The 15,466-nt window shown below is 41.4% G+C and overlaps 1 protein-coding gene across 3 annotated transcripts in view; it reads left to right on the top strand.

Annotated features, from left to right (window-relative positions):
* Positions 1-15,466, top strand: part of CUX1 (cut like homeobox 1) — a 401,218-nt gene that overhangs the window by 276,564 nt on the left and 109,188 nt on the right. For 2 of the 3 annotated variants that reach the window (XM_050929093.1, XM_050929094.1), the window contains exons 12-17: positions 5,399-5,457; positions 9,075-9,123; positions 10,250-10,346; positions 11,398-12,069; positions 13,115-13,180; positions 14,588-14,689. In XM_050929093.1, the coding sequence (XP_050785050.1) occupies positions 5,399-5,457; positions 9,075-9,123; positions 10,250-10,346; positions 11,398-12,069; positions 13,115-13,180; positions 14,588-14,689 (1,045 nt within the window). The remainder of the gene's footprint in view (positions 1-5,398; positions 5,458-9,074; positions 9,124-10,249; positions 10,347-11,397; positions 12,070-13,114; positions 13,181-14,587; positions 14,690-15,466) is intronic. The other variant, XM_050929095.1, reaches the window with a different exon arrangement.

The following is a 15,466-nucleotide window of genomic DNA, read 5'->3' as shown; positions in this document are numbered from 1 at the left end:
GCCAGTAAGTTTGGCCGTTCCTGATATTTACTTGATTGTAATGTTCAAAGTATTTTAGTTTTTTTTATGTTACTATCTTTCTGTGTTGCCATCCTGTTATAAGATTGATCTGAATGTTTGAGGCTCCAAGGGAGACATCTTCACATCGAAAACAAAAGCTGTAGACAATGTTCTGTTGCTTTGGGCAGTGATAACAATCACATATCTATTCTTAAAACTTCCTGAAATACAGCTGTATGAAACTGCACATCACATTAAGGCTGGCTTATAAGTGGAAGTCATGTTAGTTATCCTGTATTTGATAAGTATCCCTATAAAAGGCCTTTCTACTTAACATATCCCTGCAGTAGTAACTAATGCAATAACCAGACTGGTATTAGTGTTACTATTTTTAATTCACTCCATCACGTGGCTTTCCGTTGCAACACTTAGAGTCAGAGTAACTTGGCAGTTGTTCACATTTCGATTGTCACTGTATGTCACATAGTAACACAGAGTTTGTGGATCTGAGAGCTAGTATCAAAAGAAGGATGGATTGTAATGCACCCCAGGTTTTAAATCACTTGAAAGTATCACAAAGTGGATGTTGGCTGTAGAGATCAACAAAGTTGTTAGAAATGGCTGGCAGAGACGTGGCCAAAGCGGGCTGTTCTGATTCAGCAGCCCTCTCAGTAGACACACTGGCAGGGCTCTTTTAGAACACCTAGAAAGGTTGAAAGCTGAATCCCTTCTCTAGCCTCAGGGGCTGGCTGGATCCTTTACATCTCCCTGCTTCAGTGCTAGTGACCAGGTCTGATTTGTAAATGTTGAGCCAGATTCTCTGGTGCACTAAGGCCACTTTCCACAGTGTCAAGCTATAACTTGAACAGTTGGTTACCCCTATGAGTTGCTGTATCTGGCTTTACAGAAAGCTGAAGGAACTGAAGTGTCACTGGCATGATCTTGGACATCAGGATTACACAAATGTGCAACAGTTTTGTAAAGAGGTGGCATTCTGTACAGAGCTTGTTTAAAATGTGCAGGATATCCTTCAAGGTTTTCCTGAGAGCAGCATGGGATATGTTAGAGGGGTTAAAAACTCACCCATAGTTATTGCTATAGAAGAACAAAATCCAGTATTCTTCTAGTCCTACTAATTCGAGTATCCTTCCTTTGATTAATGGCTATTGTTGGCTGCTTCAGAGGAAAGCTCCAAAATGTGCCATACTACACCACATATAGAAGTTTTGTGTTAATCCCAATAGCCCTTATTATTTTTTACATAACTAGAATAACTATAGAAGTTATTCATTTTCCTGTCTAACTTCTTAAAAAGGTGCTCACTTCATTAATATCCTTAGAGCTGTGAGTTCCACAAGTTAAAATTTGCTCTGCTTTCCTGGAATTCACTGTGATGATGATTTGTTAGAACATGTTGCTTGATGAGTAGCTGGCATAATAGCGTCTCCTGCTACTTGGCTCTGGGTGTTTTTAATTGGATGGGATAATTTCTTTTTCATTAACACTTCCGTTGAATCCATTGTAGCAAAGTTGATCAAACTATCCTAATTTTACAATGTGGAAACTAGAATAAAGAAGAGGAAATGGGCAGAATTATTTCAGGTACACAGAAATAAGTATGTAATGCATTATAAGAGAGAACATTTGAAGCAAATAGTCTAAGAAATACAGGTGAGGATGTGAGGATTGAAGAAGTTTGAAGTTGCAAGGGGAGGAGTGTATTTATTTTTACTTCAGATACTGATTATCATTTTGGATATCAAAAAGCAGGAAGATAGATTTGAAAAGGGGCAGCATGATGAACCAGATGGCCGTTTCCTGTTCCTACATTTTTATGTTTTTCAGAATATTTCCAAATCTCGCAAACAGAGATTACAGTAATTGACATGCCAGGAAGGACTGAAATGACCACAGAAATACCTGGTAGGCGCTATGGGGAAATTGTGGTTTAAAAGAAAGAAGGGGTAAATTCCAGCCATGTTGCAGTTTCAGAAGAAAAAGCTCTACAACTGGACGCAAATGCAAATATTTTACTAGATTGTCTGAATTATCCTTGTATCCTTTCAGGTCTTGGAGACTTTTGTTTAGTTTCTTTGATAGTAGACGTGAGAACCGGTGATGAGGATGAATTCATTACTGGGTTGGCAGTTCTTTCCTTCAGTCAGTTTTTCTACCTGATGTGTTTGCCATGTTCTAAAAAGTGACAAGGTAGATTTTTGTCTAATAAGACCCAGCTCTGCTATCTTTACCCTCTGAAGAAGTCTCACTGAAGTCAGCAGGGTTATCCAGATACTCAGGTGATTAGCTGTCTAATCTGTTGAAAGAACAAGAGTACTTGTGGCACTTTTTTTGTTTCTTTGCTGAAAGTAGTTTGACATTTAGCCCTGGTCTACACTACAAGTTTAGGTCAAATTTAGCAGCGTTAGAGTGATTTAATCTTGCACCCGTCCACACAACAAAGCCATTTTTGTTGACTTAAAGGGCTCTTAAAATTGATTTCTGTACTCTTCCCTGATGAGGGGATTAGCGCTGAAATCGACATTGCTGGGTCGAATTTGGGGTAGCATGAACGCAATTCGATGGTATTGGCCTCTGGAGCTATCCCAGAGTGCTCCATTGTGACCACTCTAGACAGCACTTTGAATTCAGAAGCACTAGCCAGGTACACAAGAAAAGCCCTGTGAACTTTTGAATTTCATTTCCTGTTTGGCCTGCGTGGCGAACTCAGCAGCACAGGTGACCATGCAGTCCCCCCAGAATGTTTCTACGCTCCCCCTATCATCTTCATCCCTGAGGTTATCGCAGATTAGAAGGTGAAAAAAACGCGCTTGTGATGACATGTTTTCCGAGCTCATGCAGTCCTCCCTCACTGAAAGGGCACAGCGTAATGCATGGAGGCATTCAGTGGCAGAGGCCAGGAAAGAATTGCTGTTTGCTTAACGGCAAAAGTATCATGCCGCGCTATCAATTCTGCCCAAGCAAGGTCGCTGTGTCACATTCACTCCACACTGTGTCAGCCTTGGGCGGGGGCATGACCACTTTGTGAGCAGGAAGGCCATAGATATAGCCCTGTAGTGTAGTGGTTATCATGTTCACCTAACACGTGAAACGTCCCCAGTTCAGAAACAGGTCATTGTTCCTTCTTCTGACTCCCCTCCTGCATTTTTAGTCTTAGAACAGACCACGCTGTGAAATTTTACTTTGAATTATATCAATTATGAGTTAAATAATATGGAAGCACTCTGTACGTTATAGTCCCGGGTTCCTTACCCTTTCAGCTGCTCTGATAAATTAACATTTCTGTTAGGGGCGAGGGAAAATTTTCATGAAGCCTTTTATAGGGACTAAATGCTATCTAGGACTCTGAAAGAATCTTAACGTGGCCCATAGAGTGCAATCCTTTGTTCTACATTTGTCATTCCACAAGTTAAACTGCTCCTTACTACTGTCCAGGCTTCATGAACCATGGGAGCAAGGGGCAGGCTGGGGTAGGTGCAACCGTGCAGTGCTGCCGGCTGGGCGAGCAGCTGGAGGTAGAAGCCTCCCAGCTCGCATGATATTCCAGGCAGGACTGAATCTCTATGAGACGAAACTTAAAGAAGAGAATGACTTGGAGTCACTCCCATTCGGTGCTCTAAGAGGAGGATAGCCATGTCTGTCCAGGCACCTCGATTGACCTCACCGAGATCTGCCAGCTGAGCGGGCATGAGCGGGACCCCGGCTGGCAGGAGCTGGCGGACGGAGCCCCAGACCCGCAGCGGGTTGAGCCTCTCAGCCTGCTCCTGGTCTTGGGCTCCATCCGCCAGCCCCACTCAGCCCACTGCCTGCCTGGGGGTTCCGATCATCCAGGCACGCAGCGGGCTGAGCGGGTCCAGTGGACAGAACCCCAGAAAAAAGGCGCGAAACGATTGTCTGCCATTGCTTTCATGGAAATGGGGGGGGGGGTGATGACATGTACCCAAAACCACTTGCGACAAAGTTTTTGCCCCATTAGGCATTGGGAGCTTAACCCAGAATTCCAATGAGTAGCAGAGACTGCAGGAACTTTGGGATAGCTACCCACAGTGCACCGCTCTGTAAATCAATGCTAGCCACGGTAATGAGGATGCACTCCGCCGATTTAATGCGCTTAGTGTGGACATATGCAATAGACTGTATAAAATCGAATTCTAAAAAATCGACTTCTATAAAATTGACCTAATTTCGTACTGTAGACATACCTTTAGTGAGATTTTGGATTCTGTGCAGATGTTACCATCACAATTTTTCAGTGCATAAAAAGTTGGCACATGGTTATTTCCTTCCACCTTATACTTTATTGCTGTAAATATATTGGCTTTGCTTGTGTCATGCTTCAAAAATGCACTGCTGCTGTCAAAGTTTCAAGGGGAGGAGTGTATTTATTTTTACTTCAGATACTGATTATCATTTTGGATCAGTTAGCTGAACAAAAATTAAGCCAGTCAAATAAAGCAGAACCAACCTCAACTTGTCTGTGGGAGTTGTAAGCCCAAGAAATTCTCTTGCGTAGCTAGGCTGTGTCTGTACTAAGCAAGGAAATGATTTAAATTGTAATCTCTTTTGGGGCAGGGACTGTCTTATTAGTTCTTTATTTGTACAGTGTCTACCAGTCATGTGGCATCTGCAAACATCATAGTTGGCAACAATCATAACACTACAGTTTAGGATTCCTGGAGCATTTATCTTACAGTGCTGAGCACTGATGTTGAGCATAGGGGCTTTTGGGTAATGTCCACATGTGTGACATTGCATTATGGGTTGTGTAAGGAGGGTCGGTGCTTGTGGCTGCTTCTCCGCACCATTAAGATTGCAGTAGATTAGCCAGACCCAAGCAAAAGATCTGCTCAGCAAGTCTCAGTGGTGCAGTGTTGTTGGTTCCTTTTCAGTGTATAATCGTATTAGTTATTGCAATAAGTAATGCTTGTAAAACCACTTGCTACAAGCTGTTTTGTTTGGACACAAGGCATTGAACAAGTGTTGCAAGCCTAAGGCATTCTGGTCAATAGCTTCTTGAACTCTTTTCTTATTGTAGACAAGACTATACAATAGCAGTACCGCATATTCCAAAATACTACTCTTGTTTTGTACTTTCATAGCTGTGTGAAAATGTTAACGTTTGTGTAATGCAATACAGTTACAAACAAATGGTCACATTGTCAATTGTACAATGCTTGGTATTCTGTAAACAAGGAAAAGAGCATCAACAATCATTTGGTTTAATTTAATTTATCGTTTGTTTTCTACTGTATGTAAATTAGGTATCAGTAGTAACCCCTGACTCATGCACGCTTTGCTGTATCTAAGAAACAATTTAAAGACTATTTGGAAAGTTTACCCCCTCCCCTCCATCCAAATAATAATTTTAATTTTTTTAAAGCAACTGGAAGAAAAACTGAAAACACAGGCTGACTATGAAGAGGTTAAGAAAGAATTAAAGTAAGTGTTAAATGTTTACATAATTTCTTCACAAACCGTAGATTAAAAATGCTTGTTACATAAAGCCACAAATCTGTGTTCTTGGAACAATAAAGAATAACTCAAAACCACAAAAAGCACAGAAGTGTTTTGGCTCAAATTGTGTCAAGAGCCCAGTACAATTGTTCATCTTCAAAAGATTGCTCATGTCGATTCCAGGTAGGTGTGTGCGTGCCACGTGCACAATCGCTGGAAGGTTTTCCCCCTAGCAGTACCCATCGGGTCAGCTGTGAAGCCCCCTGGAGTCATGCCTTCATTGCGCTGCCTCTTCAGTTCTTTCTTGCCACCAGTGATAGTCGTTGGAGGAGCTCCTCTCTTGCTAACAGCAAGCGATCCCCTAGTGGACTGTTTTCTCGTTGTTACCTGTAAATAGTTTTAAAAAAAAAAGTGTGTTAGTTCAAGTAGTTTAGTTAGATTTAGATAAGTTTCAGTTGGGGGTTCCCCCTCCCAACCACATTTCCCATCCCGGGGACTGGGGCGTGCCTCGGTCTCGGGGTTTCAAACCATGCAGGTCCTGTCTGAAGCCTATGCCAAAGGGAGATCCACATGACTCCTGTGTGAATGCTTGGGGGAAGCCCATCAAACGGAGAAGTGTAAGATCTGCAGAGGCTTTTGGCCAAAGACCAAAAAAGAGAGGGACTGTAGACTGAAACTGTTTGTCATAGAGTCGGCCCTTTGTCCAAAGTCAGCACGGGCGGTGTCTGACTCCAGGCCCAGCACTTCGGTGCAGAGCTCGCTGGCCTCTAAGAGAGGCCACAGCACCAAGAAAGGACTCAAGCTCCAGGGACCCTTGGCACCGCTGTTCCCCAGCGCCGAAGACCTCCTCTGATGCGAGTGCCTGGCACTGCTCCCATTCACTGGTGCCGCACTAGAGAAAGAAGAAAGACAGAGGTTGCTCTCCCACTAAGGTGGTAGAGCAAGGAGGCACCAGCGGGATGAATCTTGCACCAGGACACCCTGATCTTGCTCCAACTCCTCCGGCACCGTTGACTCTAGCCTCACAGGGAGGTCTGTCAAGTCCATGGGAGTGTCGGGAGGAGGACTTAGACCTTCCCTCTACACTGGACATCTTTGAGGCGAATAGGGACTTCATAGCTATGACAGCACAATCACCAGCACTGGTGCCGCAAAGAGGCACCGTGCCATCTAGGGGCAAGCTGAAAATAAAGAAGCATCGCTCGTCCTCACCACAGCAGCGCTCACTGGCAACATCTCACTCTGCAACACCTTGATCATCAAGGTCAGAATCCTTGTTGGATTGAAGGCAGAGTCGTATGCCTCTAGGCGAAGCCAGCACTGCTCTAAGTAAGAGGAAAGGCAGCCACTACCTATGATGTTCTGGCCTCCGCAATGGCCGGTGCCGGCTCCATGGCCCTTCTGAGCCCCATGGGCCTACCACCAACACCCCCAAGGGCCTGGGCCTGGGTCTGGATCCTTGTCAGTAGCTTCGGAGGCATGGGTCCCATCATCATCAGCATCTGTAGCCTGGAAACCTGCGTGAGGGTAGCAGATGGGCAAAGAGTCTGCTGTGTGACCAGAGCTGGTATCAAGATGGGTGCAGACCTGGAAACCAGCACCACTCCCGGCACCGCACAGGGCGTTTTGGTGCAAGAGGATCTGTGAACAAGAGGACTAGGAAGACCCGGTGCATCTTCCTCATCCTCCTGGGATGAAGCAGTGGTGGGTACTACCACCACTGCCTGTCATGGACAACAGTGCACACCAAGAATTGCTCAGGAGAGTGGCTCAAAATTTGAGCCCTCCAAAGGGTATGAGTATCTGTTTACTCATCCTCAGTCGGGTACTCTGATGCTGGAGGCTGCCAACCAAAAGAAAAGGCAGGGACAACTGGGGACAACTCCTAAGTCAAAGGAGGCAAAGAAGCTGGATCTCTTCAGTAGGAAGCTGTATTCAACCAGGGGGTTCTAGCTTTGCTTTGCCAACCAGCAGGCAGTCCTCATCCGCCATAGCTTTAATTCCTGGAACATACTGTCCAAGTTTCAAGAACTGCTGCCAGCAGACTCTTGTTTGGAGTTTGCTGCTCTCCTGGAGGAAGGCAAGGTCATCACGAGGACCTCCTTACAGGCCTCCCTAGATTCGCCGGACTGAGCAACCCATACTGTGGCAACTGCGGTAGCCATGAGAAGGAGCTCATGGCTTCAAGTGTCAGGACTCCCGCATTAAGTCCAACAGAGTATTCAGGACTTGCCTTTTGACTGTTTAGGGCTCTTCTCAGAGCAAACAGACACTAGGCTCCACAGCCTGAAAGACTCGTGGGCAACTCTGAGTGGCAGCCCCCCAGAGGAAGCAATTCAAGCTGCAACCTTCTACTCAGCTCCTCCTAGGCAGGACTATAACAGGAAGTGGGGCAAGAGTAATAGACGGAGGTCCTCTTAGTCCTTCTCTAACCAGAGCCAAGGCTCAGCGAAGCAGCCCTCAGCCTCCAAGCCAAACTTTTGAATGTGCGCCCGGGGGCAACACACCAGTTCAGATCCCAGATCCTTCCCCTCCCTTTGTGAATTGTCTATCCCATTTCTAGCATGCCTGGAAACATATCACCTCAGACCAATGGGTCTGGAGCACAGTAGAATTGGGATATTCTCTCCAATTCTGTTCCCTCCTGCCTTTCCACTCACCTTTCCCATCTCTCTTCCAGGACCCTTCTCACGAGCAGCTTCTAATGCAGGAGGTGCAAACACTCCTATAACTCGAGGTGGTAGAGGAGGACCCTCTGGAGTTGCATAAGTCACTAAAACTAAACTAAGTCATTTTCAAAAGTGACCACTAATTTTGGGTGCCTCTGACTCTGGGTCCCCAACTTCTATAGCCTGATTTTTTATTTCCAGACTCTGGTTCTGTTAATGTGGCACCGAGAATCAGTGTACACATCTTAAAATATTGGCCTTAACCTTTCTGTGACTTGGATTCCCCTTCTATAAAATGATAGTGCTTATTCTGAACTACCTCGCACAGCTCTTTTGAAGATTAAATATTTCTAATATGCTTTATACATAAAAAGTGCCCTATAACTTATGTATGGCTCTTTCATGCATCTTAAGAAATATTGAACAGTATGTCTTCCCCATGCTGTAGAACAGAAGGTTATTAAAATGAAGAACTGCCTTTTAGGCTGCAGTGCATTGGTCAGAAAAATAATTTGTGCATATTTTTTTTATATGCAAGCTGGTGTATTTTATATACAGTATTATAACTGTTATGGTGATATCCCCTGTTTTGTAGCTTTCTCATTCCCTTCAAGCTTCACAGATAAATTTATATTGTTTCTGACAGCTTAAAATGTTATATCCTTATTAACCTTTAAATTTATGCTCTAAACTGGCCTGATGGGATTGTATATAGAATAAATTAGATGACGCTTGAGAAAATTTTCTTATCCAGTAACTAGTTGGAATAATTTTTCTGTATTCATTATCAGATTATATTACTGCAAGGAAAGTTGTTAAAGTTATCACTTACGGTGTTCCTGGAGAGTAGGAAATTGTAATGTTAATGCTCATTAGTGGAACTGTTATGAAAGGAAGAAATAGAAAATAACTAATTTTTCACCCTTTACACAGTATACTGAAGTCCATGGAATTTGCACCCTCTGAGGGCTCTGGTGCACAGGTACTGAATCTACTTTTGTTTCCTTAATCCATCAGTTCAGTTAGTGAATATTATTTTTGTGTTATCTAGGGCAGGCACAAACAATTTCCTGTTGATCTGTAAGCTACAGGCTCTTAAGTGTCCATAAAATATTGTGGTACACAAGTTAGTCATTGGCTTCTCAAGCCTCTACTATAAAAGCTGAACTGAACATTTTTTGCCTGTTAATTACATTTCCTTCAAGTGGTCAATGTTAAAGAATGACATTGCTGGTGGTGCTTGAGTGAATAACTTGAATATTATAAAACCGAGTCTTTTTAAGATGCTGCATTGACACACAATTAAACTGAAACTTGGATATTTATGAAACTAATAATAGGCTGAAAACCTTGTTCAGCAATTTTTAAATATTGAAAAGCCCTGAATATACCATTCACAAAAGAAAATAAGCAACCCTTTGAACATCGAGAAAGGAGTTGAAACTTCTAATATCTGGTACATTAAACTCCCTTAAGATCAAAGGTTATGAATTGGATTCCTGCTTCTGAAATCCAAACTGAATATCAATGTACCAGGCGTAAAAAGGATTACTTTTTAATGTGCTTTTTCATGATCAAGGGTTAGATATTTAGTGGAAGGTAAATGGCCAATTTCTGTGACTGATTTAATTTATGATTATATGGTCTGTTTGCATTGAAACACACAGCATTTCCAGGAAGTCTATAAGGCCAAAGTAGTGGAGTGGTCCAGGAAGAAGAAATATAATCTTAACTAATACTTCAGTCAAATTAAAACAGCTTTTTAGTTGTTCATTGGAAACTATACCAGCACAATTTAAAAACAAATAAAAAAATAGGTAGGATTAACAAAATGATTAACAGGACATTTAAAAAAAAAAAAAGTAACACCGAGTTGTTGTAAGTGATTTACATTGAAAATTAAGCAGCATAGCTGTTGAGTAGCGTGTTTAGGAATCTGAACATTCACATAATATATGCATGATGAATTCTACTGCCTTAGTCATCACAAAGGCAAGTGCTTTCTTCCTTCTTCTGAATTCTTTCACAATAGCTGAACGACCTCCTTAAATTGTTTAACACCTTCATGGCTAACCTGGAAGCAAACCTCATGTTTTGACTGTCTTTAGGATGCATCCAAACCACTGGAGCTGTTGCTGCTGGAGAAAAATCGCTCGTTGCAGTCTGAGAACGCCACACTGCGTATCACTAATAGTGACCTGAGCGGTAGGTTGATGTGATTTTCTGCTGTGATACTTCGTTTACTATCTGGGGAGGGGGGAAGGAGAGTGAATGTGAGATGAGAGTCCAACCTAGAGTGTGACAGAAAGATTAATGGACAACAAGGACCTTGAATAATGTTTGATTTTGCTATTGTATAGGCTGGCTAATAGAATAAGACTTGGAGACCTGAGAGCTGCTCTGAAGGTTAGAAAAGGGAGGCATTGCAGGATGTACCAAATGGTAGCATTCAAGGCTGGTTTCAGTTTTGGTAACAAATTCAGCAGTGGCGTGAAAAGCTCAGTCCCCTCCGCCCCAACACACACACAAATGTGAAGCCAAATGTTTGCATGTAGAATACAATTATCTTCCTATCTAATATACTTAGATATTTTCATGAGCAAGTCAGTTTAAAAAACAAATACTGAAATAGCTGTGTCTTCATTAGCTTTCCTGATGTGGGTATTTTACATTTTCTGTGCAAATTTTTTAAATGGTGGCATCATGGAATTTCCAGATACTTTAATGCTTATGGCTTTTGCTGCTGGTAAAGAGTTAAAGTTTGTCATTGGCACTGGGGTTTCCTATGTTCTGAAATGTATATGACTTTAACTGAGCAATCTTGTTGCATCCACTTAAATGTGATTTCTTTAATTAAATTGATTTGTTCCAAAATGTAAATGTTTGCTGCATTAGGTTCAGCCAAATCCATTGAGTAATGTCTTGAATAAGAGACACTACAGAAACTTGCTGTTTGTAACTGACTTTATTTTAATTGTATAACTGCACTTCATGTGATTGTTTTAGTTTTAGAGTTTGTAAGGGGGATTCTCCAGGCTGCAACATACAAGAAAGGTGCAAACATGAAATGCATGTTGTTTGTTTTGGGGGCCTTGTTTGGCATATTAAAATTTAAATTAATAAAAAAACAAACCACCACCTCATTGGCCCTTGTAAAAACTGCACTTTTTCCCTTTTGTGGGGCAAACTTTGCATTTTATCTTGGTTTTTCCCTTTTTAATCCCCCATAATGCATTATGTTTGACCTTCCTTGTAGGGTCAGCCAGGAGAAAAGGGAAAGACCAGCCTGAGAGTCAGCGTCCTGCAACCTTGCCGGCCTCCCCTTCTTCTCAGTTGCTCCGCAACACAGGGGAGCAGGCTTCCAATACTAATGGTACACACCAGTTCTCACCAACGGGTTTAAGTCAAGACTTTTTCAGCTCATCCTTGGCAAGCCCCAGCTTACCCCTGGCCTCCACAGGAAAATTTGCACTAAACTCTCTCCTCCAGCGACAGCTAATGCAGTCCTTCTACTCCAAGGCAATGCAGGAAGCAGGAAGCACAAGCATGATTTTTTCAACAGGTCCTTACAGCACAAACTCCATATCTTCCCAAAGTCCATTACAACAAAGTCCGGATGTTAATGGTATGGCCCCATCTCCCAGCCAGTCAGAAAGTGCTGGGAGCATCTCTGAAGGCGAGGAGATAGACACAGCAGAAATTGCACGTCAGGTGAAAGAGCAATTGATCAAGCACAATATTGGACAGCGGATATTTGGACATTATGTCTTGGGACTGTCACAAGGGTCTGTGAGCGAGATATTAGCCCGGCCAAAGCCATGGAATAAACTGACTGTGAGAGGCAAGGAGCCATTTCACAAGATGAAGCAGTTCCTCTCAGATGAGCAGAACATCCTGGCCCTACGCAGCATCCAGGGTAGACAAAGAGGTAAGTTCTGTTTACTAACTGATTTAAACTTTGATCTCGTGGGCTATGAATATGCAAACCAGTGAAAATTTTTCTCCTGCTAGGCCATTTATGCAACAGAATTGTATTTCACCTTACTCTTTTACAGAGCTACGATGCAGGAACGTATGCTCTACAAAACATGACTTTCCTAAATCTAATTTTCTGACTATATTGTTTTCCAGCAGTTATATAGTATAGTATGTTTGACATTGAGAAGCCGAGATTTTCCTTATACTCTGGACTGGATTGATTTTTTGTTGGAAAGAGTGAATATTGGTATATTAAAGCCTGTCTTAATTGAGGAATAGCCCTATATCGGAATGAAACATTGAGTAAAAAGTAGCTCTCAAGAATGTCGGCCACCACATATACCTCCAAAATTATAGTAGAGATTGTTTGCAGAGAACGGGTGTTTATTGTGCCCCTAATAACTCTGGTGGCAATTTTTCCTGTGTGTCTTGAAAAAATTATGAGTGATGCATAAGATCATTAGTTTAACAAAAAAATTGACCCACATTTTTAAGCAGCTTTGCTTATTTATATAGAAAATCTTAAGAAGTAATATTCACTTTCACTTCCGTGTGATTAATTTTAATTATAATTCTGAAGCTTGCATTTAAGAAAATGAAAGGAAAGCTGTTAAAAACCTAGAAATAGTTGAAAGAACAGGCAGCAATTCCATAAATGTTCATTAAATGAAAATGAATGTCATTACATTTATAATTTATTCTTCCTTTTGATGATTATACTTGGGTGGTTTATCTACCCATCTTTAGACATTTATTTATATCTATCTAACCTCTTTTCTGTATATAGATGTAATTTTTATTAACAAATCAGTCAGCCTCACTTCTTCCAAAGTAGCCTGCTCCTCTAATGCTCAGACAAAGACTCAAAGGGTTTAAGAGAAGCTTGAACTCTTGTATTTAGTGACAGGCAGCTATCTTTTCATGTCACGCAGCCCACGATGTCAGCACAATCATCCCCCGATTGTTTTATTCTTACCAAACTTGTTTTTCAACAGAGAATCCAGGCCAGAACCTGAACAGACTATTTCAGGAAGTACCGAAACGAAGAAATGGGTCTGAAGGTACGTCACAGGCAGGTGTTTTTCTTTGCAGTTAATATCTAGAAAATGGAGTGTGCTCTAGCTGTGTGTTTCCTTAAAACTGTGCAGTTTGATTCTGGCCTGGAATCTGATGGAAAAACAGTAAGTATAAAACAAACCATGGGTTAGAAGAACACTTTACTTTCTAATTCCATCACTACCGTACTAACTTGACAAGTTTTGATACTTTCTCCATACACCATCCAAATATGTATGTGTATATAAAAAGAGATAAGTGATAGAAGTGGCATTACAAATAATGAAAACCTTTTAGATACTGTTTGGCTGTCTTCCTTGTGGCTTCCAAGCAATAAAATTACCCAGTATTAAGTAATTCCTTCACAAATAGGTAAAAAGTATTCCATCTATACTACGGGTATCCTTCTCCTAGGATTTTGGGTACATGTTGACAAATGCACTACAAGCTGCTGTTAAAATGGTGTAGAACCTATCTAATATATGAAAAAGCCTGGACAAAGATGTCATTGACTATCAGATCAGTAAACTACTAATTGAGGAAGTAGGAGTTGCTATTTAAGTATCAACTTTTTTGCCTTGTTTCAAACCAATGACAGAATTTTGCTTTTAGCCAGATGGCAAAACAAAAAATAAAAGAAAACTCACCCTAAAACAGTTGTTTTGTTTCTGGTAGAAAATGATATGGCTCCTATCAGTGATATATGTAGATCATTTATAGAGCATCACTACATGACGGAAAATGCACTAAACTGAAGTAATCTTCAAAATCATTAGGAATTTTCTATCTTTCTTTCTTTGCTTGAAAAACAAGAAATAAGCCTCATATTGTTGGGGAATATCTTAAGGGTTATCAGCACTTAAAAATGTATTTCTCCTATTGTTTTGACATCCTGGAGAGGTAAAATAAACTAGAATAAATATTGCTTTCTTCTATCCAATGTTCTCTATTTTAGATTCCAGTCTGGAATAAAATGTACAGTGTACTCAGATACCATACAGGGTCAAACCAGCTAATGTGATATTTTATAAGTGGTTCATGCCATCACATTTTTAGCTGCCCCAAAGAAGGGAATAGACTAAAGATTTTTTAAAAATTCCTGCTACATAGTACAATTTATGTAGTACTTGACACTGAGTAAGTACATGACCTGCTGATTCTTCTACTGTTTATATATTAAAGTGATCCTGTAGCTGCTGCTGAATGGTAATATACCATGTATTTTCAAGCAGAGAAAATTTCTTGAAAAGAATGGAGTTTCCAGTACTAGTAAAGATCAATAAATCTTAAAATCCTCCTAATGAGTGCATACAAGCACCTCTGCAAACTGTTCTCAGAATGAATTGCAGGTGTTGCACTCGATGTTTGCTAAAAAGATTGCTTAACGTCATTAGTTTCCTCCTTCTCTTCAGGTAACATCACCACAAGAATTCGAACCGCAGAGACTGGCTCTGATGAAGCCATCAAATCCATTCTAGAACAAGCCAAAAGGGAGCTGCAAGTACAGAAAACAGGTACTGGCTCACTTCGTCTCTTGTTCCTTTTACTTCAGAATTCAATTAAAACAATTATCAGGAGCTTTCTGGTCGGTTAATTATGTTTTTAAAATCTTGAACATATTTTTGCAGAGCAGTTTCTTTGGAGTGGGGAGGGGTTGGTTCGTATAGATAACATATATTCAGTTTTACTTTCTGTTCTTACTGCCAGATGGAACCTTTAGATAAAGTCACAACTCCTCTCCTGCTCTTGCCTTGCTCCAGGGGAGAAGTAAATTATGACATCCTTTACATTGCACCGCATACGTCCTCCCTTGCGCTTATCCTCGTCTTCTGGTCAGCATGCTGGAATGGCAGAGCCATTTCTACCAGCTTACTCGTAGGAGGGGGAATACTGGTCTCACAGCTCCTGTCCTTCTCCTCAAATCTGACCAAACATCAAAAGACCCACCGTGATTGGTGATTTAATCTATCCCACTCCCCTGCTAGGCCAGTCATGAGCTAGCCCTTAATTAGCATGTTCTCACTGCACTGTATTTTTCATGAATTGGGATTATAACATAATCAGTCCCAAATCTGACTTTTACAGGGCTTTATTTCATGGTGTACATTGTTCCTTGGAGCTTACTTGCTTTTCATTTTCTGATTTTAGAAATGCATTTCAAAATGGTCATGCCAGTTCAAACAGTGTTTCCTTTTCCAATGCGCCTGTCCAGGTTATCTTCTCACTCTGTAATTTTCCGTGCATTTGACAGCTATCAAAACTTTAACTAATTCTCCAATCCTGCGTATCCA

The sequence above is a fragment of the Gopherus flavomarginatus genome, chromosome 19, assembly GCF_025201925.1.
Source record: "Gopherus flavomarginatus isolate rGopFla2 chromosome 19, rGopFla2.mat.asm, whole genome shotgun sequence".
In the NCBI taxonomy this organism is placed as follows: Eukaryota; Metazoa; Chordata; order Testudines; family Testudinidae; genus Gopherus; species Gopherus flavomarginatus.
Note: the sequence above shows the minus strand (reverse complement) of the source record. Positions and strands in the feature narration are given on the sequence as shown.